General features: G+C 36.8%; 1 protein-coding gene across 1 annotated transcript in view; it reads left to right on the top strand.

Annotated features, from left to right (window-relative positions):
* PLCB4 (phospholipase C beta 4) overlaps window positions 1–24,869 on the top strand; it is a 126,801-nt gene that overhangs the window by 57,940 nt on the left and 43,992 nt on the right. Inside the window, exons 10-24 of the mRNA XM_080586765.1 lie at window positions 485–542; window positions 5,168–5,276; window positions 6,241–6,451; window positions 7,063–7,156; window positions 7,768–7,847; window positions 8,306–8,390; window positions 10,882–10,972; window positions 11,885–11,980; window positions 13,522–13,622; window positions 15,325–15,360; window positions 18,067–18,208; window positions 18,826–18,910; window positions 19,142–19,266; window positions 21,195–21,246; window positions 23,536–23,638. Of these exons, the coding sequence (XP_080442891.1) occupies window positions 485–542; window positions 5,168–5,276; window positions 6,241–6,451; window positions 7,063–7,156; window positions 7,768–7,847; window positions 8,306–8,390; window positions 10,882–10,972; window positions 11,885–11,980; window positions 13,522–13,622; window positions 15,325–15,360; window positions 18,067–18,208; window positions 18,826–18,910; window positions 19,142–19,266; window positions 21,195–21,246; window positions 23,536–23,638 (1,468 nt within the window). The remainder of the gene's footprint in view (window positions 1–484; window positions 543–5,167; window positions 5,277–6,240; window positions 6,452–7,062; window positions 7,157–7,767; window positions 7,848–8,305; window positions 8,391–10,881; window positions 10,973–11,884; window positions 11,981–13,521; window positions 13,623–15,324; window positions 15,361–18,066; window positions 18,209–18,825; window positions 18,911–19,141; window positions 19,267–21,194; window positions 21,247–23,535; window positions 23,639–24,869) is intronic.

Raw genomic sequence — 24,869 nt, 5'->3', positions numbered from 1 at the left:
CTTAAGTCTATGTTTTTCCCCTTCCTTCCCTCTCAGATTGTTAATGTAAAAGTTCACTCTGTATTTAGAGCAACTTTTACATGAGTTAGAAGAAGCACCTGGAACTTTTTTTTTTTTTTGCATTGGCTTTACTAACTACTGTAATTTTAACTTGCTCCTTTAGGTGATTAACACACTATGTAAACTAACTAAATTAAGTAAGAAATTTGATGTTTTAAAAGTTTCTTCCTTCAATTTATTCTCAGCTGGAGGACTTACATGTTGTTTTATGAAGTAATGTGTGTTAAATTATAGCAAGTAAAGGAGATACATTGTGTCAAGCATAGACAGTTTGTTTTCTGTGACTGTTCATTTTGAGATTATAAAGTTATTTTAGGCAGAGAAGTGGAAGGTTTTAGAAGTATTGACGATGTCAACATGTAAATCATACCTACTTGTAGCATCATATATGAAAACTTACATTCTCTAATAAATTTCTTTTCAGCAATGGAGACAAAACTGATTATTTAACGGTAGACCAATTAGTGAGCTTTCTAAATGAAGTAAGCTTTTTCATACATTAACTACCATACAAGTCTGTCTGCAGTGGCTTGCTTCTTCCAGTCTATCCATTGCATGTATCATGCCATGATTTGCTATGCTTCTGATCTGCTGATCTTTCCATTATGGTAACATCCAGGTGCAAAAATCAGCTCCAACCTTATATGTTCTTGTGCTTCCTACATGTTGGCTTTTGCAGATTGCTTCTGTAGATTATTTGCTTGTTGTCTTGTGTTGTGTATGTTTAATACATTTTATACTGTTACATTCGATGCGTTTTTATTAAAAATACATCCAGTATTTTATTATAAGCAATTATTTTTACCTAAAGGCCACAGATAAATATATCTGCTTATCCCTTTGAATAATAGAAGAAATGAAGTAGGCTTTTAAAAACATTGGTTTGATTCTACTGTACAGTATATTTCTATCTATTACAAATCTAAGAGCTAAGAGGGTATTTTAAGGGTTTGTATATGATTTTTAAAATAGTATGTGTGCAGCATAAGAGGAAATATTTTTATTGCTGTATTTCCAGAATACAGTTGTTGGCAAGAGTATTTAGTATTTCTTAAAAACATCATGAGTGTGCGAATAAACAGTGTGAGGGGTTTCTTTTTTTTTTTTTTTTTTTTCTATTTGTAAAGCCCAGTAAGTTGTGGAAGGCTGACTCTATCAGAATTGCAACAGCAAATGCGCTATGTAGATATAACAAGAACTTACACATGGAAAATAAGTACATTCTACCTGGGTTTGTACCAATAGATTCTTGTCATATAGAACACGGGTAGCTGCTTTACTTCTCTGCATGATGCATGATCTTTTAGGGACCAAAAGCCTTACCAAAATTCTTTCCTTCTAAAATTATTTTACTATTTACAAATCCATTTGTATTTATATCAGAAATGTATATATTTCTGATACTGTTATATTAAGATTCAAGCAATAAGTTCCCCCATAGAAAAATCAAATAGATCATATTCAGAATTCGTAGATCAATTTCAGAGTAAAATTTTCTTTTTCAGTTGGGAATGCACTCATTCTTCATCGAACCAAAGTACATATAAAAGAGAATATTCAAAAAGAAGAGCACCTCCCCTGTGAGGGGAGGCTGAGAGACCTGGGTCTGTTCAGCCTTCAGAAAAGAAGACTGAGAGGGGATCTTATCAATGTTTATAAAGACCTGAAGTGTGGGAGACAAAGCGATATGGCCAACCTCTTTTCAGTGGTTTGTGGGGACAGGACAAGGGGCAACGGCCACAAAATGGAGCACAGGAAGTTCTGCACCAACATGCAAAAGAACTTCACAGCGAGGGCTGCCCAGGGAGATTGTGGAGTCTCCTTCTCTGGAGATATTCAAGACCCATCTGGACACCTATGTGTGCAATTTGCTCTAGGAAACCTGCTTTGGCAGGGGGGTTGACTCAATAATCTCTCGAGGTCCCTTCCAACCCCTACAGTTCTGTGATTCTGTGATTAATACTTCATGACTAATGGTTGTTTCCCTTTAGTTGGTGACTAGAGCTGGGAAAAAAATGTAGAAAAGTTTTATAGAATGGCACATTTAGTCTGGTGACTTGAAACCAATGCCTTTGGATTAGTGCTTAAGGTATTTTGGTCTTCAAATATATTTGGTGTTTAAAATTTTGGTCATGATTTGAAATGCACTAAATAAACTAAATTCTCCCACCTGATGTGATCATTTCTGTCCCCTTTACAACAGGCCAGTACTGCAATTAGTAGTGATATTTAATGCTGGAAAATACAAGAAGATAATTTAGGAGAAGAGAATTGCTTGGCAGGGCAATTATTCATGAGAGTCTTTAGCCTAAATTAATTTGAATTCCATAGCCTCCAGGGCAGGCCACAAAAACTGTAAGCATTACAGCTTTTTAAGAGAGCATGATGGTATGTTACTGGGTATAAGTGGAGGGTGAGCATCTGTCCAGTCAAAATGCTGTCTCTATTTGCCTTTTAAATGCTTCTGGCTGACAGCTGATTTAGTTGTGTATCAGTATTAAAACTTCTAGGAAGATTTTAGAAATTTAAGTTTTAGAATTTTTTTTGTTGTTTTTGTTATTAAGTCCAATTTAGAAAAAAGAAAATGTAGTAGAAAAACAACTGAGGTCACTACTATTGAGATTTGCTCCTGCCATTCATTTGCAGCAATAAATTATAAGCTAAGTAAATGTCAAAGTGGAAATTCAGTAGTCTGAATCTGACCAGGATTCAACCTTTCTCCTGGGAAGGAGGTATGAGGAGATCCTTTTCTTTCCCTTTCTTTCCCACTGCCCCCTCTCTTTCCCACTGTCTTCTTCCCTTTCTTCTTCCTTTCCTCCCTCCCTTCCACTCTCTTGCTTGCTCTTCCTCTTTCATTCGCATTCATTTACTCTCTCTTTCTGTCTCCCTCTGTTTTTTCATCTCCACGTAAGGATGCCATTCTTACTCCACTGCACAGGACAAATTCGAGAAGTAAAATTATTTGGGGCACAAAAGCTACTTTACATCTCAGTTTATATCTGCTCAGAGAGTAGAGTGGAGGCCAGGTCGGGGAGGCTAAATGGTCTTTCTCTCTTTCCAGAACTATACAGGATTTTTTTTTCTCCCCATTCTTTTAGATGGTTCACCCTTATGTGGTTAAGAATGTCTAGGGTAAGGGTTCTCTACTTCATATGGTAACTAGACCAAGCAAAGGCAACTCTGGACATATGCAATTAGTCCAGGGACATGTTGCCTTTCTAGATGAAACTTCTTGCTTTTAGTTCCAGTCAGCTTTTATGTTACAGCTGTGCCAGCAAGCTCAGTAATGCAGAAGATTTCCCCAAGATACACTAATAAGCATTCTTCCATTTTTTTAAAATAACACGTCATCAGTTGTCAGATCTGCTTTGGTTTTTAAACTAAGTAAACATGGAGACATGATTTTATAATGGGGAAAAAAGTTGATAATGAGCAATGGTCATTGCTACAAGAAGAATATTTTGCTCTTAGCTACTTACAGTAATTCTGGAGTCTTATTCTAGAGGAGGCTTTTTTTCTTTATCCCATTTATTTTATTCTGTATGCTTATGATTAACTGTAGAAGAATGGGTAAGAGTACTCTTCTTGAGTAAGAACCTTTCTGTCTACTTCTTAAATTTTTTTGAAGTAGTGAAATGTCTTTCATGATATAAAGCTTGTCATTTGTCATATTAGACTGTGCTTTTGCATGCCAGTGTTGTATTGCTGTTCTGTGCTGCTTAGCAAGTTATGTCCTGCATCCAGCTGCTCTCATTTCATATTTCATCTGAGTTTTACTTAGATATCCAGACAGTCGATCTGTAGTCAATGAAAATGCTGTAATTTAGATGCTGCATACTGTCAGTAGCTTTACTTGAAAGATCCCTCTTTAACTGCATGATTAAATTGGCATTGGTTGTAATTTCTTGGAATCAATAAAGCACATTCATCAATGTATTGATTGTAAGAAAAGAGATCAAGTGATTATTTTTGATTGGAAACTACTTTTCTTCCTGAAAAACTGTCAAATATATATATATATATACATAAGGAATTACAGCAAATGCTGATAATGCTGTGCCAAGCCATGTGAACACCATCCTGTCCACTCCAAATTACTGATCACCGATATGGGGGTGGCCTGTTACATTTCTGAATTCTGCTTAAACTGCAGCTTGAAAACTGCATCTACTGGGGTAAAAGAGTGTTTTCATGGTCATATTTATTTCTTTACATTTTATTGCATCTGCTTACATGCCACTACTCCGTTCAATTCTGTTTTTAATTTTCTTTTAATGGAGAATCAGGCACACAGTGTGCAGCTCTAATCCAGCGTGGAGAAAAACAAATGTTATATAGCACAACTGTGAGCAAAAACAAACCAAAACAAAAAACCTCTGAATTTTAGTGTATTAGAAATCACTGCTAAATTGCATCTAGAATACATAGAAATACTAAATATATTATGAAATCTTAATACCATAAATTACTGTGAATTGAGGATACTATAAAGTTCTTCTAAATTGTATATATCTCTTCTAAGAATTTAAGTTTTTTCTGAATAGTGCACAGTGTTTCTAGGATTCACAAATAAACATCAGTAGTTTCATATTTCTAAATTCAGGTTTCAAATTATGTATATATAGTACAGCTTTATTTTACTTTCAATTTTTACTTCAGCTATAGATATTGCTGAAGACATGCATTTTTGCGGAGGTGATTACTGTGCTATCAGTCAAGCCTGCCAGTTTACATGATCTACACAAAAGATTGGAAGGAAGAAGAGAGATTTTATAAAGATGAGCTTAGCTATTGTCAACATTTCATTGGCATGTATACCAAGTGCAGTCATTATTTTCATGAACAAGCAACAGTAAGACCAGTTATACGGTTACAGTGGATTTATTTGGAAATATTTATAATAAAGCTGCCTAAGTTTCTTATGGAAGATAAGGTTTGTTTTCTGTCTAAAGCTAAAGTTGCTGTTGGATAGTCTGAAAGTTTTAGGGCTTTTTTTTTTTTTTTTAAATGTCCACTTCTTTCTTTCTCATCTGCAGTAATGAAATGCTCTTGGATGGTAGCCATGCACTATATTGTTTTGCTGAATTCTGTTGTTTTCTAACCTTAGCATCAACGAGATCCTCGGCTCAATGAAATTTTATTTCCCTTTTATGACACAAAAAGAGCAATGCAGATAATTGAGACATATGAGCCAGATGAAGACTTGAAGAGTAAAGGTAAATGTGGGAGGAAATTCAGGATTTGCTATTTTTTAGGCATTTGGGGAATTTGTTCTGAAGCCTGCAAACTTTTTGAAGGGAGATTACGGTCCTTGTGGTCAGGGGCAAGCACTTGCAGGGCTAACCAGTGAAGTAGACCAGGAAACTGATTTGCTGAAAGATATCTCCCCCTCAAAATCAGTGATTTTTCAGAAGGATTAATTCCCTGATCCAAGTTGCACTGTGGCCACACAGACAGCCTAGCCTGGTACAAAATGGGAGAGGTTAGCTTGACGTTGGGGTTTAGTAAATGGGGAACAACGTGGCAACTCCTTCTAGAAAGAATCGAGCATGTGCCATGTATGAAATAGAAATATTAGTATTAATTACCTGATTCTAATTCTGACTTTTTTTTAATTCACTCTTCTTTGACTACTCTTGATTCCAGTGAGTTTTACAAGCTTTTCAAAATAAAAAAAGTGTATACTACAGAAGTTGCCATTTGTTTAGGATGGAACATATAAAATCATGTTTTATGAAGGTGGGACTTAATCTAGAACAGGAAAGTGTTGTTCACTAATTTGCAAGGAAGAGGGTTTTGCAAGCACAAAGCTGTAGCGGGGGTTGATGTTGGCTTATTCTTCTAGCCAGGAACTGAATTGTGGCTAATTATTTAGAGTCTTTCTTTGACTTATATTTCCAAGAGGTCTGAAATAAATTTGGGAAACTTTTAAAAAACGTATCTACTGTCAGGATTCTTTCTTGTACATCTGGTTTTATTATCTGGGGACACAGTGTCAGATTTTGCATCAAGGACACAGTTGCTGGTCAGCTTGGAGCACTGGAAGAAAAGAAGTGTTTGCTTGCAGAAACCTTTAGAGACATACCTTTTTTGCTAGCGTTCATGTTCTGAAAGATAGTTTGAATCCTACCCACTATAAATTTCAAGTAGTAATTTACTATGATTTCTTCTGCCTTCTAGGTCTCATATCAAGTGATGGATTTTGCAGATACTTGATGTCAGATGAAAATGCACCGGTTTTCTTAGATCGTTTGGAATTATATCAAGAAATGGACCATCCTTTGGCTCACTATTTTATCAGTTCCTCTCACAATACATATTTAACGGGCAGGCAGTTTGGTGGCAAGTCTTCGGTGGAGATGTACAGACAAGTACTTTTGGCTGGATGCAGGTTGGAAGCAGTAGATAAGTCTTTTAATATTTGTGAATCTAATACTTTAAGACTACATAGTATACTTTGGTGAAGATATAGTGTATAACTGAATGCATAAATATATCAATGTGGTAAATGAAAATATACATATTTAAGACTGTCACAAAAAACATTGGAAGGCAGTAGGATGTAGAAATTGGTGTCTGGAGTTGGGTTGTAAGAAAGATAAGTTTGATATCAAAATGACAAACAAAGACTTTCAGAGTGCTTCTTGATTTGTAATTAAGAACCCTATGAGTAAATGAGAATGTTTATGATTTCCTGCTTGATTTCTTGACCTACTAGTATGTGTCACAGTTAACCGAGTAAGATAATAAATAGAAGAGTATTACAGTGCTATTTTTTTCTTCAGGTATTAATATCTTGCCCCACGTATACTGTATTTAAGGTAGAATACCTGAAGTAATAAAAGCAGTCTGAAATTACACATGTACAGCTTAAAAGGAATTGCGTAATGCCCAAAACTGCTTGGTAACTTACTGCTCTGAACATCGCTGCTCAGAACTTGTCCCAGGCAGCTCACCTGTACTGAAGCACTAAGAAAGGTGATATTTTTCTTGGGTCTTTAGATGTGTTGAGCTGGACTGTTGGGATGGAAAAGGTGAAGACCAAGAACCAATAATAACGCATGGAAAAGCAATGTGTACAGATATTCTTTTCAAGGTAAATGCCTGACCTCTCCACCTGGCAACAAACCCCAGTAGGACCCCTGGACAAGAATCCATGGAAGGCACCCCTCTCCTCCTCAGCATCTGCCACTGCTCCATTTTGACAGACTGACAAATTGCATAGGCGTGGTTTCTTGTTCCCAGATATTAAGGCTCATTTCCCGCTCACGTTACATACCCCTGTGCTACTGCTGCCTTTCCACAAAAAATGCAGAAAGCAGGCTTGATTACTTTGCCCAATATTTTCACATTCGGTGGCTCTTTGAACAGCAGAGTAAATATCCTCCCTGCTGTCTGAGAAGTTCCTTAGCTGTGGAAACAGCCTGAAGATGCAGGAGTCATTCAGGGAACAGAAATGCTTCCTGGCAGAATGGAGATGGTAGTAGAAACTGCAGCTGCAGTTGGGTGCTGGTGCACAGGTTGTTTGTGGGGGGTAAACAGAGAAGAAGGAGCATACTTTTTTTTTTTTCTAGTTCTGGTTTCAGTTGGCACATGTGAAACTCAGTTCTGTGTTTCTGAGGATGAGGAGGAGGACAAAAAAATCTTTTTCATTATGATTGTAATTTGATCTGTTCTAATTTTGAATCCTATTATTGCATTTTAAAGGATGTAATTCAAGCCATTAAGGAAACAGCATTTGTTACATCAGAATACCCCGTCATTCTTTCATTTGAAAATCACTGCAGGTATATAGTGCCCTTTTTAATATTTTTTTTTAGTACAATGGATGAGAAAGGTGATAAAGCTCAAAAATGCTACTATTTGAATGTACTTGAAAAGTGTGTTGGGCTATGCAGATATGCTGGGTGTTACTTGGAAGGGAATGTACTTTAATAGTCAATTTTTAGCTAGCTTAATAATAGCAATATTTTTTATCTGTGGTAAAGCTGTGAAATATATTTGCATGTTCCATTAGTTGTGTGGGATTCAGTTAATCTATTTTCTTGGTCTTATTAAATTCATCTCTGTCAGATAACAGACCTTTATTGACAGTTTAATTACAGTAAAGTAATGTGTCTCAGCTGAGAGAAATTGGGTAGTATATAATTTGGGAAGTCTACATTACTTAGTATTATTCTGTTTTGCTGACTAATAGTGATTTCTTTTTTATATTTAAAAAATGAACCAACATCATCTTTTACAGCAAATATCAGCAGTACAAGATGTCAAAATACTGTGAAGATCTTTTTGGAGATCTCCTGTTGAAGCAGCCTCTAGAAACACATCCAGTATGTTATCTTCTGACAGCGTTTCTATTTTTTACATTATCTGTGTTTAAAAGAGACAATAAACTGGGGTCTTATCACCTATAGTTGGAGTGCTGATCACTACCAGTCCTGTGCTTTCAAAAATGACTAGTGTATTTGAATGTCTACGCTTTTTGGTACAAACATCCTTATCTGATTGTTCAATCTCTTCTGTACAGGGCTCTGGCAAGCAGCCTGGGGAAATCCATCCCCTTGATGTGTGATGCAATATCAGCTCCTATATAAAATACACCGCATACATTGTATTTCCAGGTCATACATAACTCTGCAACTTGCCAGTCACTGTTGAAAAACAATTAATTTTAAATTGCATGGTTTCAGTTCAGGAAACCTTCTATTTCAGCTACACTTTGCATGCTTTATGCTCTAGATCAGACCCTGAAGTCTAGGTGGCCTCCACTACTGCATTAACAATTAAATTAAGCAGAGTTCCCTGCAGTCTCATTTGGACTATCAAGTGCACTGTAATCTGCATGCACTTCACTCTCCTGCGTGGCAGGAAGTAATAACGGGCACTCCTCCACAAACACAGTGTTTGAGGCTTTAATAGCTTGTTATCCACTGCTTGCAACTACTCCCCCAGTCCTTTGCTACTCTCCTGAGCAATGTGCTCACTGTCTGCCAGCAGCCACCCAAAACCTACAGGCACTCTTCAGTGCTGTGGGAGACCATGTCAAAGAGGATTCTGCTTTATTTGTCGTCTCCTGCAAGGGACCTCCTGGTATTATCTTCTTCAGAACTGTGCTTTTCTTGGGTTTCCTTGCATGTTGCAGGGACAGCAACTCACCAGACTTGGTGACCTGTGCAGTGACCTGATGGTCATTGCCATGAAAGGTGCATCCGAGAGAACTAAACCTGTAAAATTGCCTGCTATATGTAGCACCTTGCCACATTCCTCATAAATGACAACCTCCAGCAGCTTTCAGGCAAGCCTAAAATAAAGCTGGCCAAAGAGAACCATGCTTCTACCTCAGGGCCCAGTAATTAGTCTTGGCTGCCTGTGCTCTGTAGCAGTACTGAGCCTTCTGCAGTTTGTACCCCTTCCTTGTTGTGGGTGAATTCAGTCCCCAGCTGCTACCAAAGCAAATGTGGCAGAGATGGCCAAAGGAGCCTGAATTGTGTATGAGTGCTTGTTTTCTGGTACTTCTACAGACTGAGGAGGACAGACTTCAGAGAGAGACAGCACTGGCTGAAGCAGATTTAGTTTTAAGGAGAAGGAAATATTCGTCCAAATGGGCATGCAGTTATGCCCTGTGCTTGGGGGTGCTTGGGGATGAATGAGCTCTGCGGCACTGACATCTAGTGGAATTACAACCCAGGCACTCTCAGGAACAGTTGTATTTTGTCTTCATCCAACATGCCAAAACTCTAATGACTACACTAACCCTGGTAGTTATGGATATTGTTACCTTCTTGGAAGGAGGTTTGCACCCATTATTGTGGAGTTGGGCTGTTTTTTTTTGTTGTTGTTGTTTTTTCCCTGGTTGCTAATTGTCACCTCTGCTTCTTTTATTGGGTTTCAAGTTGTGGTGCTTTGTTCTTTTGTTTCTTTGTCCCCAGTGCTGCTTCTATGTAGCTCAGAGTTGGATTTAAGGATCAGAATATCTGAGCATTTCTTCTAAGAATTTTTACTAGTCCTGGCAATATTTTCTACTCCTGTATCATTTATAGTTATCTGGGAACCACAATCCATTATAGCAGTGACTCCCTCTACAATATCCTTAGCAAGCCTAAGGTGGAGAGTGTGTTACTTATCATATCCAAATCTGTTTCTTAGCCTCAGTGATGTGATGAGGCTTAAATCAGAGGATTTTTTTTACTTTTTTTTTTTTTCCAGTAATATATTTTCTCCCTCCCAGAGTTGGAACAAAACCTTTAGTAGTACTTCCTGTGTATGTCAGACTTGCCATTTGGCTTTCATGAATACTGAAGATGTGACCCTGTAGCCCTACTGGCAAAAATAGTCTTCACCACTTAGCTAAGGACTGGGCAGAGTTTTCCATTCACCAGTGCCAGCCCATTTTTACTCTGCATATGTGGGCAGTCTCTCTTCCATTATTACAGCTTGAAGGGACTATAAAAGGTGAGTTATTTAGAGATGAAATTAAAAAGGGCTAAACTCTGACTTAAACTGCATGTGAGCCACATGTAGAGAAGGAAAGTAGGAAGTCCTCTGATGAATGGTTGGAGGTCTCTTCTGTGCCTACTGCTAGGCAGGACAGAATGGGAGACATTATAACCAGTGTAGATGAGGATGAGCACAGGTTTCCCATGAGATAGGGAAGAATCAGAGGAGACAACTGTAGTCAGACTGCCTCCAAGGGCTGTGCCTGAGGTGGCACTGCTTGTTCACTGCCCCTTACCATTACCGTCCTAAAGTCAAAATCCCCAGTTGAGTTATAGAGAGGTCAAATAGATGTTATTAAAACCTTTTCTATAAATTATTTTACAGCTTGATCCAGGTAAAGCCTTACCTTCTCCTAATGACCTCAAAAGAAAGATTCTCATAAAGAATAAAAGGTTGAAACCTGAAGTAGAAAAAAGTAAGTAATCTTGTTTTAAACAAAAGTCTAGATTAATTTGAATGGACTTCGTTACTAAGGCTTCCAAATTGCTCATACATTTCTGTTGAAGAATATGAATTACATGTAAATGATACTTTGTTTGCCCTTGTGTTTCATATGACTGACAGAGCTTAGGCCTTGCTATCTGCATTCAGCAAGGGCATAGACAGACCTGGAAATGTAACCCTGGGACTTTATCAGATTGCTGTTCAAGCTAAAATATAACACAGATAGGATCTCTAGTAAATTCTGCCTACACTGGTATGTTTACATTGCTGTGTTTTTCCAGGATAAGCAAAAAATGAAATGGAATTTCAAATTGCTCTTCTTCTTGTTATTGCTAGTTCTGATATTTATCTCCTTTCAGTAATAATAATGTTGCTATCTTAGTTCCCAGTACGGCTGAAGTGATAGACCCTGGTCCTTCTCCAGTAAAAGATAAGCATGCAGACCTTCTGCTGACTTTAGTGATACATGATTGTGTTCATACTGTCTAGCTGAAACACACATGGCAACACAATTGAAAATTCAAGTGCCTTGTCTCCATTTGCATACATCAACCACCAAAGAGATAGCTGTCTACTTATTCTTTGAAGAAATAATATGCTCACTCCAAAGGCCTTTGAAGTCTATGGAAATATTTTCTGTAACTTCAGTGAGCTTTGGATATAGCTCTTATTGACCACTTTTCAGATCTAAGAACAGTACGTGCCTAATGATACTCATGCTCTGTAAAATTTTATTGCTGACTGAAAACTCTATCTTAAAGATCCCTTTAAATAAAAGTAGCTCTCAGGATCAGAGAATCATTTATGATTGTTCTGATGTATTTAATTGTGCTACAAACTGTTGATGTCATGACTGATTACTTCTTATTTTTCTTATGAACAGAACAGCTTGATGCTTTGAAAAAGATGATGGAGGCTGGAGAAACTGCTGCTCCTGTAAATATCCTGGAGGATGATAATGAAGAAGAAATAGAAAGTGGTGAGGATTTCATAGAGAAGGGCTCTCAAACACTGCCTATTGTAAAACAGTAGGCTGGCATCAGTAGTATGTGCGTTACCCACAGAGTCACAGCCTGTGGCAGGAGCAGAAAGTGTGGGCTCAATGCAGAACCATTTATACAGACTTCCAGCCTTACCATCTCATCTCAGATAGATACTACAGCTGCTCCTGGCTCTGTTGTAGGCTGTGGTAGAAATGTGAGCTCAGTTAGTACTAGTGATAATTTTTAACTTCTACTTACTGTTCAAAAATCATACTGGAACAGAAACAAAGTCAATTTTCACTGTACATATATGTGTTGAGGGAGGGAGGGGGTAGAGTGACTGGGAACCTGTAATCTTTGTTTCAAAAAGAGATTTTTTTACTATTTATAATGCTTGTGTCAACATCAGATTGGATTATTGCATTATCATTTATAAGGATAAAATCAAAGATAGGATTTTTCTTGCCAAACTTCAGATGCCTTCAGTTTAAACATCTAGATATAAGCCAATGATGCAGAATGTCTTTATGGCCAACAGAGAAAAAAGACATTTTTAGGTTGTGATTTACCTCACCTATGTCCACCTTCTGAAGAGATAAATCATTCAGTACCTGCAAGTGTCCGTACCGCTGGCCTGTGACCCATCTGACGCCAGATGTCCCAGCTTTAGCCTATCCCTTGATCCTCTCCTTGATTTTTTCCTAGCACAAAGTCACTGCTGTTACAGTCAGTAGAGTTCAATGTGGTAGATATTCTTGGTGATCCATGGTGTCTGTCCTTGCAGTTCAGAAAGAGACTGAAGTACAGTGATTTTTTGGAGAGGCCTCTTAGCATCTTTCTTCAAATGACCTAAGAGCACAGAGGTGATTCTGTTGTTTGGCAAGCTGATTTCCATTGGAATGCTTATTTCTAATAATGCTATTATTAATTATGTGCTAGACCTCCAAGAGGCTCAAATAAGTATTTTCTAAAATTATTGATTAAGTCCAGCTGCGTAATGTGGTTAATGATGTTGTGTTCATAAGGGACCTTTTTAGCTTCTTTGAGAACACCACGTTCTTATAGAAAATCACCCTCAAAGAAAACAGGAAGGATCCCCTGTAACAGGGGCACATGAGGAGAGACTGACTAGCCACATGAGGAGTTTGGATGCAGGCAACCTTTTTCATCTTTAATTAGAGAACCCTGCCTTCATTTCTAGTTATTACCCCAAACCTATATTGCTGGTGCATTTTTGTTTGTTTGTTTCTTTGTTGTTTGTGGTTTTTTGCCTTTTTTTAAAAAAAAAAAAAAAGATTCCTTCAGAAATACACTAAATATCTCCCTTATTAACCATGTCAAAGCCATAAGAATCTCAGGCCTTATCTGTAATTTATTACTACTAAATCCTTGGAAATCTAATACCCTGGATTCTATTTCTATATAAAGATATGCTGTAACCAAACCTGTGTATTCAACTATCATTTGTTTCATGTTTCACACTAAAACAGCAGTTTGCTGTGGTTTTTGCACTGATCCTTCTTTCTTTTTTGTGCAGCTGACCAGGAAGAAGAAGCTCATCCAGAATACAAATTTGGAAGTGACCTTACTGTAGATGATTACGGTCAAAAAGAAGCTGTTGCCATCAGTGTCAAAAAGGTGGGATTGCTTCTTTCTTATATCTCTTTGAAAGCTTTCCATGGAGGAGGCTGTAAAAGACATTGTGTTTTGTGGAAGCATAACAGCACTATCTGAAGAGTCAAACACAAGATCTTCACCAGATTCTTAATGTTTAGTTTCATGAGAAGACAAAATTTTGTAGATCAAAATACACCCTGCTTGTTCGGGCAGAATACTTATTTAGGAAACAGAATCAGTATGTAGGAAAAAATGTGTACATGAAGTTGGAGGATTTGACCAAACATACTAATTAAACGCAGCAAGCAGTTTCTTCCCTCTGGCTCTGATATTTTACTTTGCATCTCAGTTTCAGAGCCCTAATATGAGGTGAGTATTAGCTTTCTTGCTCAGTAAACTTTTCTTGGAAGGCTGCATCCTATGTCTTTGTTTCAGGGATTCTTTATTGTTAACTCTTAGGGTAGATTGTCCCTTTCATCTGCAGCAGTAAAGGCAAAATAGGAAGATCACTCTCCAGTGGGGTGGTACTGCAGTGAGGCAGTACCAGAGAGCCAGGTGGCAGACAGCGTAAGAGTCCCCTTTGTTCTACTGGTGCTTGGTTTAGTGAAATTTAGTGTTCAGGAACAGAATATTACTTGACAATAATTAGATACAGAACATTGGAATTCAAAACTAAGCCTGCTCTGGTACTGAAGACATTATTGCTACTTGTTACAGGGAAACAAAACAAAACAAAAATTGAGTACTAAGGTACCTTATCAGATCATGCTCCTCTGTCACTCAAGTGTTTTGGCCACTTCTTCTCACCTGCCTGGCTACCTTTGGATCTTACTACAGATAGAAGTATAGATACAGAAAAACTTTCGTAGTAGACATTGCTGTTGGCACTGTGTCTCTCTTCAGCAGTATCACAGAGACAACAGACCTGTCACCTTCTTGGTTTCTCTTCAATTCTCCATCTTTGCTTCTTCAGTACTTTTGTGGATCTTCCCACTGAACTGTTTAACTCCTCTGTTCTAGGGCTGGTTTCACTTGCTAAATCAGCTTGTCCTTAACTACCTGAGCATTTTTCTTTTTATTATTTTTATTTTGTTTTTCAAATTAGTCACTCATCATCAGTATATACCCTTTGTTAACTACTCTGCTTCTTTGCTGATCAGTGACTTGATCCTTATTCTTTAGGACTGTATATTCAGTGCCAAGTCAACATTTATCTAAGATACTTGGTACTGGTAGTTTATAATTGAAGACAGACAGCAGAGAGGCTTACTTGTCCCATTGCAAATAGCATCTTGAGATAGGCCTTTTCCAAATGTAGACATCTAAAGCACATTTACAGCTTTCTTAACCCTTAAGTTTTCAGAGTCTGGGCAGCCTACATATCCAGATGATCCTTTGTGCACTCTGGTGTGACATTCTTTCATTCTTCTCTGAAATTTCCAGTCCCCAACATCTAGTGATAAGAACTTGTTTGGGCTTAACTGTCTGGCATCCTCTCTCCTGTTCTAACTGCTAGCCAGCTGCTGAATTTCGTACTTTGTGTACCCAAATTTGAAAGAAACTTCAAATTTTTCATATGGGACAGATGAGCCATGCAACAAAGTGGAAAAGGGTGTACTTTTTGCTAAATGCATTAACTTTTTGAGTTGTTATTTTTTTCCTTACTGTGAGTGTTTCCTATTGCATTTTCCTTGGGTAATGCATATATATTTTTTCCCCTTAGGCTGTTGAAGATTCTGAGCAAGAAAACAATAAAAAGGTGACATGTAGGCTGTTACATAGTTTGTTTTATTGCTTTATATATAAAATACATACTACTTGTTCTCTTAGTGGTTTACCAATTTTATGTGCAGTTTCACTTCTCCTACAGTATATTTCTGAAAGTGACTCTGCCTCCTTTCCTCCTCTAGTTGTATACTGGTGGTAGGTCTCAGAAAACGTGGGGACAGACAGGAGTACATGACTTGTGCCTGCTTAGAAGTGTGTGATCTCAGTCTCAAATGTCATGCACTGGGAAACAGCAGTTCTTTGAATGGTGTTGAGATGCATCTTCCCCATTTTTTTGTTTGGTTGTGCTTTGTTTTATTTTTTAATCTTTTCCCTTACCTTGATTGCATTTTGTTTTCCTCTCTCTTTTTCCTCCTTTTGCTCTCCCTTGGGACTTCTGCATTTCTTCTCCCAAGAATCCCTTCTGTAAGACTCTTTCCACCTCCTTCCACTCTTTTCCATCCTTCTGTCATTAAAATTGCTCCTGTTCTAACCACACTTTGTTTCAGTCTATTTTGTTTTCTAAGTGGGTTCTGATTCTTTTCTTGATGGTGGGGAGGTACAAATAACCTAGAAAGATCAACTCTCCCTTTGTTCTCTCTCTCTCCCCCAAAAGTGTCATGTCCTGTCGTAACCTTTACTTTGTCTCTGTAGGCTTTAAGAAACATCCCATCCCTACTTCACCTCCCTAGTTCATAATTTTAAAGTTCAAAATTATTAGCTGTGAACACTGCAAAAAGCATAGCCTGTTTATTTTTAAAAATTGCAAGTCTGCAGGTAACCAAGATAAAATTAGTGGCCAGTAGATTGTCTTAGAAAATGATCATAGAGATGGTGTGTCAGTAATTTAGTCATACAGCTATACCCTGCAGGGTGCTATTGTTCAGCACTAATGCATACAGTTTTGAATTCCTTTTCACCATGATTCAGTACTTAGATGTTTTTGGATCAAGATAGTAAAATATTATTAGCAATTCTGAGCAGTCAGCAGAAGGCACATTGAAGAAGCCTGGTTTTTAGAAGCTGAGTGGTCAGTTCTTCCTGAATATTGGCCTTCCAACGATGATGAACCTGAAAAGGACTAGTTCCTTCGAAGGAATTTGGCCTTAATTTGATCTAAACTATATTACATAATATTGACCTGCTAACAAAAAAGCCTATATTCTACTAATAAAAGCGTGTATCATTTGGCATATTCAGGAAACAAATCTGTGAACCCTCAACCATTCCTGAAAAGCAGTTGGTTTGAGCCCTGGTGAGCAACTTTGAAATAGGCATCAGTTTGATTTCATGGGCCTCTGGAAGTTTAATTCAGTCTAAACTGTGAATAAAACCATGTGTACCTGGACTCATTCTGGTAACTTGTATATTCCACGCAGTACTTGTGACTAATCTTAGCATATCAGGGCATATATTTTTTTCTTGAAATTCGTTTTTTGAAACATGTCGGAACTATGTAGCAGGTGCAGATACATGCCCATAATACTGATAAGTAGATTCGCATTTACTTTTATCTTCCATTTCCTGAATAAATGAGTTGCAGTAGTTTAGGTACTGTGGACTGTCTTCTTCCATGCTTTAATGCTGTGAAGTATGATGACTCTTACTGCCTAAGAAAGGACTTTGCAGTTATTCACTGTTATTCACTATTTGCTGATACAATAATGGAGGAGAACTTCCTGACAAGCATAGATTGCATTCTGAAAATAAAAAGCTGTACTTTAAGAAATTTTGAAGATACTTAGTACTTCCTTGCTGAAGTTCATAGTCAGCCTACAGGATGCTAGATTTTTTGGTTGTTGGTTCACTGGTAGGAGAACAAGCAAATAAGTTTGTGGGAAAATGCTGTGAACTGTAAACCTTGCAGAATTTGCATGGATTTACAGAGATTTTTTTCTTCTCCCCAGTGAAAAGAGTATGTTTCAAACTGATTTAGGGAAAGGAAAAAGTGGAAGGAAGATTGACAGGTAGACAGATCCGCAAAAGTTGGCAGGTAGATCCACATGAGAAGTGCTTCATATTGTGATTTTCTATGATGTGAGATACTTGCAGAAAACTTGCAGTTCTATTAAAATATAGTGTATCCTCATGTAAATGATGGATTCACATATTTATTCTTGTAAGTGGCCAGAGATATGAGCTTGGTACTGTGTCTCTTGTTGGTCTTGTCACATCTATCTCTCCAATGAAAGCTGTAAATCCTATTTTTTGGTTTGCTTTTATTAGTAACAATTAGCAATTGAATCAATTTGTGTTTTGATGCTGAGAAAATTGTACTCAGTATACAGTGTGCACTACTGCCACAATTCTTCTCAGAAAGTGTGTATTAAATTGCAGTTCTTAGGAATTTATGTGACAATGAGCATGATCTCCCAGCATTGTTCAGTCCATTGTAACGTTTCTCTTTTATCCCCAAAATTACCCTACTAACATCATGAAATATTTACCCACTGCTTAGGATCTTTTATTTTTTTAATTATTGGTCCTCTCACATGCATCCTATAATATTGAGAATGTTTGGTGCATATATCAGCAAGAAAATAAATCATAATTTGTGACATGAAATTTCCTCTTTTCTTATATAAATATGCATTTTCTTTAACTTTCTGCAGATTTGGGTATAATTTTGTGTCACATTTGAAAATCTAACAGTATTTGCATACACAAATAGTGATTATTCTTTTTAATGTGTTTTCAGGGTTTAGTAACTGTTGAAGATGAACAAGCGTGGATGGCATCTTACAAATATGTAGGTGCCACAACAAATATACATCCATATTTATCAACAATGGTCAACTATGCTCAGCCTGTAAAATTTCAAGGTTTCGATGTAGCAGAAGGTAACATAAAAGGTTGAATGAAATAAAAGTATTTGTCTGCTTATTCTAGGTAGTTTTTTTAATCTCTATATTTCATGAATTTAGAAATGGTGGAAGATTTATTTTAATGACTGTCATCTGTCTCCCTGAATATAAAGTTAGCATGCTATTCTATTGATCATCCACATGGAGTCACTAAATTACAGGGAGAATATGAAGCTGTTGAGGTTGATTATATTCTATAGACCCTTTCAAATATATTACTTTTTTTTAGTTCATCTTTCTGTAAAGTAAGGTGAGAGTGGTTGTCACAGTGGTCAGCAGTTAGCTGAAGTTTTCATATTGCACCGCTAGACCATTTATCATGTTGTTTGTCTTATCTAGCAACACAACATAGGCTCTAAAGAGCAATTTTCTTGTAATGTAAAAAATTAAAGTTTTGTTAATTTCCCAGAAAGTGAAAGAAAGTGGCAAGTCAGAATTGTTGCTTAATTTCTCTGCAGTATAATTTGATTCAATGAGTAACAGATAATGGGGAAGCAGACCTAAATTTGCTATATCCTTCTGTTAGCCATAGTGTATTATTTTGAATATGACATTACAAAAGTGCTTTAAAATATCTTGTCTCTTCTTTCTAGAACGTAATATTCATCATAACATGTCTTCTTTCAATGAATCAGTTGGACTAGGGTATTTGAAGACCCATGCCATTGAGTTTGTGAAGTATCCTTTCAAGTCTTCCTGGATATTGCTAGGTCCTTCTCTCTATTAATGCTACAGATAAACAACAAATGAACATTTCTAGGTTTGCAGTGTTCCACGTCTGTAGTGGAAAAAAGAAAGTAGCGTTATAAGATAAGAAATAGTAATATTAATGTAAGAAATACTGAAGTTACCAGGATGTGACCATACATTTCTATGATGTTCTTTCATTTTCCTTGATGAATTATACAGTTATAATAAACGACAAATGAGTCGGATATACCCAAAGGGAGGCCGAGTGGATTCAAGTAATTACATGCCTCAAATTTTCTGGAACGCTGGCTGCCAGATGGTCTCACTGAACTATCAGACCCCAGGTAGGCAGCAACGACCAGTGAACCTCAATCCTAAAGAATGATTTGGGCAGTAACTCTCAAACAGATGCCATGGATTTGCTTCTGGCATTTTTTGAGGAAACGGACATATGGCTAAATAATGTGGTGGGGGGGAATTATGGAAGCGTAAAATAAGGAGTAATGAAAAAGCTCTACTTTGAAGGAAAATTTAGCCTCCTTTCATGGAAAAATAATAGAGTACTATAACTTCTCAAATGATAATGTTTTATTAATAAAAATATTAATTGCAGGGGAATCACTGTTTTCACAAAACACTGCTTTGGCACAGTTTTGTGCACATCTCCAAAATAAAGATGAAGGGAGTATACAAATTAAGATGGTAAAAAGTAGTGACTGTGCCAAGTGCATTTCTAGACCAACTGATGTGAAGTGTTAGAGAGTCATGTGTTTAGCATCAAAGAATGAGGTCTGAGATCACATCTTGGAGAACAATACCCAGGAATGTAAATGCCTCTCCACAGCAAATACTGAGAGGAGATCTATTGTTCTGTTCAATCAAGGTGTGAGTATAACTAACGGTGTTTGTTTTGTTTCCTTTTCTAATTAATATAGGAGTGTCTTCAGCTATATATGTAACAGAGCAGTTTTTCCATTTTCGTCTTCTATCTGTGATAGGACCAATGTTCTGTATTTTTTTGCTTTTCTTTTCCTTCAGCGGTGATTTTGGTACTGTAGAAACTTCTAATGATCACAAGGTCTGTCCTGCAAAGCTTTGCACCCTTGCCATGACTGATTTCTAACTGAGGAGGCAAGAGAAAGCTGTACTGGAGTACACTGCTCGTGAGCCAGTCACTGAACATGGTTTGGAGATCAGAGCACATATGCAAGCTTCACTCTTCTCCCAGTACTGCCTCTGCCCATTGCACATTGTTCTCAGCCCCTTTGTATTGCAGAGTAAGATGTTAATTTTGTAATTGGAAATGAACAACTTTCCTCTGTTAGTCTTCCATGTTCCAATGGTGCTGGCAAGCTGAAGAACAGTTGAGGAAATAGAAGCTAAGGCTGTCCAGTAGAGTAAATAATACCTCATATGAGCATATGAGAATCTTGTATTTTGTGTAACAGAGAATATATAGAAGAAATTTTGTTCCCTTTAATAAGTAGTGTCTATGAGCAAAAGAAGGCCTTTGTTATTGCTAAACAAGGATGTTGTATTCCAGTGTAATTTGAAACCCGCAGGAAAACATATCATAAAGTTTGGGAGAGGGTTTCTGTTTACTCTTCTGTCTTTATAGACAAATGTCATAATAATGCACCAAATAAAACTCAGGTGCCTTAAAAGTTTAAACTAAGCAATGCTGCTGTGATATCTGTGGTTTCTTTTTGTGGTACGTTATTCAATTAAACCCGTAGAAAAAGTGCAATATTCATCTCGCCTTCTGTAAGACATCAGGTTACAGGCATCTTCATCAGAGGTGGTTCTGTATGGTCACTGTAGAGAAATACACAATTCCAGGATGTTTGCTTTAGATGTCTATCTTAGAACAAAATTAATTTCACTGTTAAAAGTGTCTGTTATTTAAAGTGATTCTAGATCACTAGCATGAATGGAGAAATCCGTACTGTAAATGCCAAAAATTAGATGACTAAAATCCTATCCCAGTACTTAACACAACCACTGGCTATGTTTGAATTCAGGGAGAAGCTGTTTTCTAAGCACAGCTTGTGCTTCAGCTTGGTTGATAAAGCTGTTATGAATGTGAAGAAACCTGAAGTTTTCATATTGCTTCCTTTTGGTTTGTAGGTCTGTGTGTATTTTATATGCATTAAATTTAATTTTCATTTAAACTGATTATTCTGGACACGCAGTCTTATTTTCTTCTCTAAAAAGGATTGTTCATGATCTGCATTATTCAGGAAGAAAGAGTAATATTTTTCTCTTTTGACAGATTTAGCAATGCAGTTGAATCAAGGAAAATTTGAATATAATGGATCATGCGGGTGAGTGATGTGATTTAAACTGTTGTCACTGTGTATCAGAATTCTTTACTGTGGCTTTAATAAAATTTTGTCACTATTAATTATATGTTAAAAAAAGAAAAATGGGACGTTAAGTGAGGAGTAGAAATTAACAGAATTCAGGGAAATTAGTATGCTTTTTAATGATGCCCAGTTTTTAAAGATGAGATAGAAGAAGCTTTGTGTACAAATTATGAAGATGATCAGGAATACCATTCACAGGTACTTAAATCCATCTTCAGCTTCTGTTTTCAATTTTTTTTTTCAAAAATATGACTCAGAATGAAGGTTCATTGCAAGTTCACAGAATAGCCAAATTTCCCTGGAGTAAATTGAGGTTTGTTGTTGGTTGGTTGGGTTTGGTTTTTAGCCTGTACTTTGTGTGGAGAGCAGATTTCACAGAAAATGGTGTTTCATCTCTAAGTTCTTGCTCATTATTTTTGCATGAAACGGGATTCTAAAGCAATGTTGACAGATTTTTTTTGGATGCTGAGTTTATACCTTAATAGGATAGATTGGTCTTTAATATCAAGAGAAGGGAAAAAGTTTGAGGAATTGTAGGAAATGACAGTCCAGAAACACATTAAAGTCTGCAAACTCATCCTGGAGAAGAAACATCTCTTTTACTCACAGAAGTCTTATTCAGAAGGAAAATCTGAGTAGATGGAGCTTGGTAAAAATTCTTCTTCTGCAGAATGGTCAGCGTAGTACTTTGCCTCTTCATGCCTTCTTTTCAAATGTGAACTCTTCCGATAGAGGCTGTTGGGTTTCTCAAAAGTGCAATCTCTGGTCATGTCAGGCAAAATAACAAAACCAGAAGAAAACAAAATTCTTTATGCCAGAATATGGTTCCTTTTTTATTTGATTCACTAGCCTAGTAGAAGAGCAACTATATACTTCTGGCAAATTCTCTGAGACAGGCTTCATAATCCACTAAATTTCTTGGATCTTGTGTGAGTCTTCTGGTATTACAGTAATGTAGTGGTAATAGATAGTAATATAGTGGTAATATTTTGTAAATGTGGTGCTGTTTCATCACAGGGAGAAAACACTCAGGGCAATGAAAATTAAAAATTACATTTCCTTCAGTCTGTTATCCTTTTTTTCTCTGATTTACAGTTTTCATGCTGGTGAAATGAGAGCATGAACATTTTTTATTTCAGCAGGCCTTGAAGTCTAGGCTTAGCATGTTTCAGATAGTTCCCTTCTGCCCATAGTCTACTTTAAATCAGTAAAATATTATGAAATTACACACATTTTTAATGTGAGAATAGTAAGCAATATTACTTTCCTAAACAGAAACCATGTTATGAAAAATAGGAGAAAATGCATTGGGAGTGTGTCTTTCAGAGTTTTTCTAGCATTTTTTAAGTTATTCCTGAATCCTGTGTAGGACTTCATAACATTGTGTACCAGTGATTTGCTAGAGAGGCTAGAATGTGGATTAAAAAAAAAAAAAAAAAAACTAGCAACTGCGGTCTGTCAGGGCTACAGAATTAGCAAGATGACTCCGGTTACACATTTTCTTCCACCAGTGGAACAAAATTCCTGTCATATAGCATAGCATTTTTGTGATCAGCTACTGTTTTATTCTGATGGCAGAATCCTTGGCTTTTGATTCACCAGTGCACGTATTAGCTTCATTGATATGTTGATCCAGTGTATAGTCCTCAGGGATGTATTGTAAGTGTTATTATGGTAGTACCTTTCGTGCTACTATAATTAACAATCTGTCAGTACTAACATCAGCTGTTTTCCCCAAGGTTTTTTAACTGAGATGAAAAAATTAGCTTCAAGCTGAAATTTATTGTGTGAGTCTTGACTCTCTGGAACTGCTTCATTTAAAAAAAAAAAAAATAATAATTTTTTTCAGTTGTATTTTTCTGCATTTTTCTATGTATTTTTCAAAAGCACTTAAGAAATAAATGAGAACATCTATTTTTTTATTATATAACTCACTGTATTTTTAAAATGTGTTACTAAATTTTTTTGAAATGTCCTTTATTACATTACATTTAGTTTCCTCTTGAAATCCAGGATTGATTTAATCCCTCAGTATCTGGTAATTCAAAATTAAGATTAACATTTATCTCTATTCTAGGTACGCAGTGTTATTTCCTCACACTTGCAGCTAGAATGAGTCTGTATTTCACAGTGCTGTAGGAGAGTTCATTGTTTAAAGCTAGAACATCCATTTCCACTTATTATGTAGTTAATACAAGTTCAGTTTCCACAAAAGAATAACTTTCTTCTTCTTTTTCTTGAAATAAGCTATCTACTTAAACCAGATTTCATGCGGCGACCAGATCGAACGTTTGACCCTTTCTCTGAAACTCCTGTAGATGGTGTAATTGCTGCAACGTGTTCTGTACAGGTAAAACTGCTGCAGACAAACTTCTGTCATCTCAGGACATCCCAAATCACATTTAAATGTGAATAGAAATAGGATAGTTGCAAAAACTGTTTGGGTTGTCTGTATGTCCTCAGATTTTTTTTCTCTTTTTTTGTTAGTTGTTGTTGTTTTTTGATTGCAAGCTAAGACATCTGTGTTTACTTGATCTGAATTGAACATGATATAATTAGAAATGATTTGTTATTACACATTATCACTGAATGTTAAGCCCCCTCATGCTCTTCTTGATTTACATCAGAAATGAGTAAATGAGTGGAGTTCATTTCTGTGGATAGTATGAAACTCTACAAACTTCACTCCTCACCACAGGGCAAGGAGGAATATGGGCATATGTGGACAGGATATTTTCAAAATAAGTAGAGAAAAGTGGCTCCTGTGATTGAGGTCATTACTTTAGACTCATCTATGACTAGCAAAGTCTATAAATCTTCTGTTGTGGTTCCAAAACATGGCTAGGCATCGCATTTTGGTAATTGTTTGTAAATCCTGTTTTCTGACTTGACACTTGGCTCTCTTTGCTCAAATACCCTATGTGCAGCTTAACAAAATTTTGGCTTTCAGTTGTCTCTTTCTGTGTGTAGCATAAAGATCTCAGAGTCTCTCTGAACAAGGATTCATTGTGCGTTGTAGACATCTAAGTTTCATTTGCACCTCCAGAAGAACAGAAACTTAAAAATTAAAACAAAATTTAAAGGCAGTACAATCTCTCCAAGGAGGAAGTGGAATCTGGCAGTGAGAACATAGTGCTACAAAACACTAGAGATGGTTCTTAGATCACTTATTTTGTCACTTGTTTTTCTGGAGTGACTAAAACTTGTGTATAATTCCATGCTTCTTCCCTGAACCCATAAGAATGGAATAATAATGTCAACCAATTCATTCAAGAATTGTGGAGGAAAAATATAAAAGGTTTTGTTTGCAATGATTACTGTTTGGTGCCTACTCTGAGTTGGGGCTTTGCTGAAGAATGCTGTACACATTTGATACATGGGAAGATACAGTCCTTACAGAGGAGAATGTACAATCTTATTAAATAGAAAACACGCTTGGTGGATGTAAACAGCAGGAAGAGCGCACAGAAGAGAGAAAGAGATGGATCCGGGTTATATAAGGAGTCCATCTTCTGCTGCATAGTCTCTTGATTCTGAATTTTATTTGTACTGCAGTGATAGCTAGAAGCCCTGACAAAGAG

The sequence above is a fragment of the Anser brachyrhynchus genome (genome assembly GCF_964034855.1).
Source record: "Anser brachyrhynchus genome assembly, chromosome: 3".
Classification (NCBI taxonomy): Eukaryota; Metazoa; Chordata; class Aves; order Anseriformes; family Anatidae; genus Anser; species Anser brachyrhynchus.
This window is presented reverse-complemented; position numbering and strand designations above follow the sequence as displayed.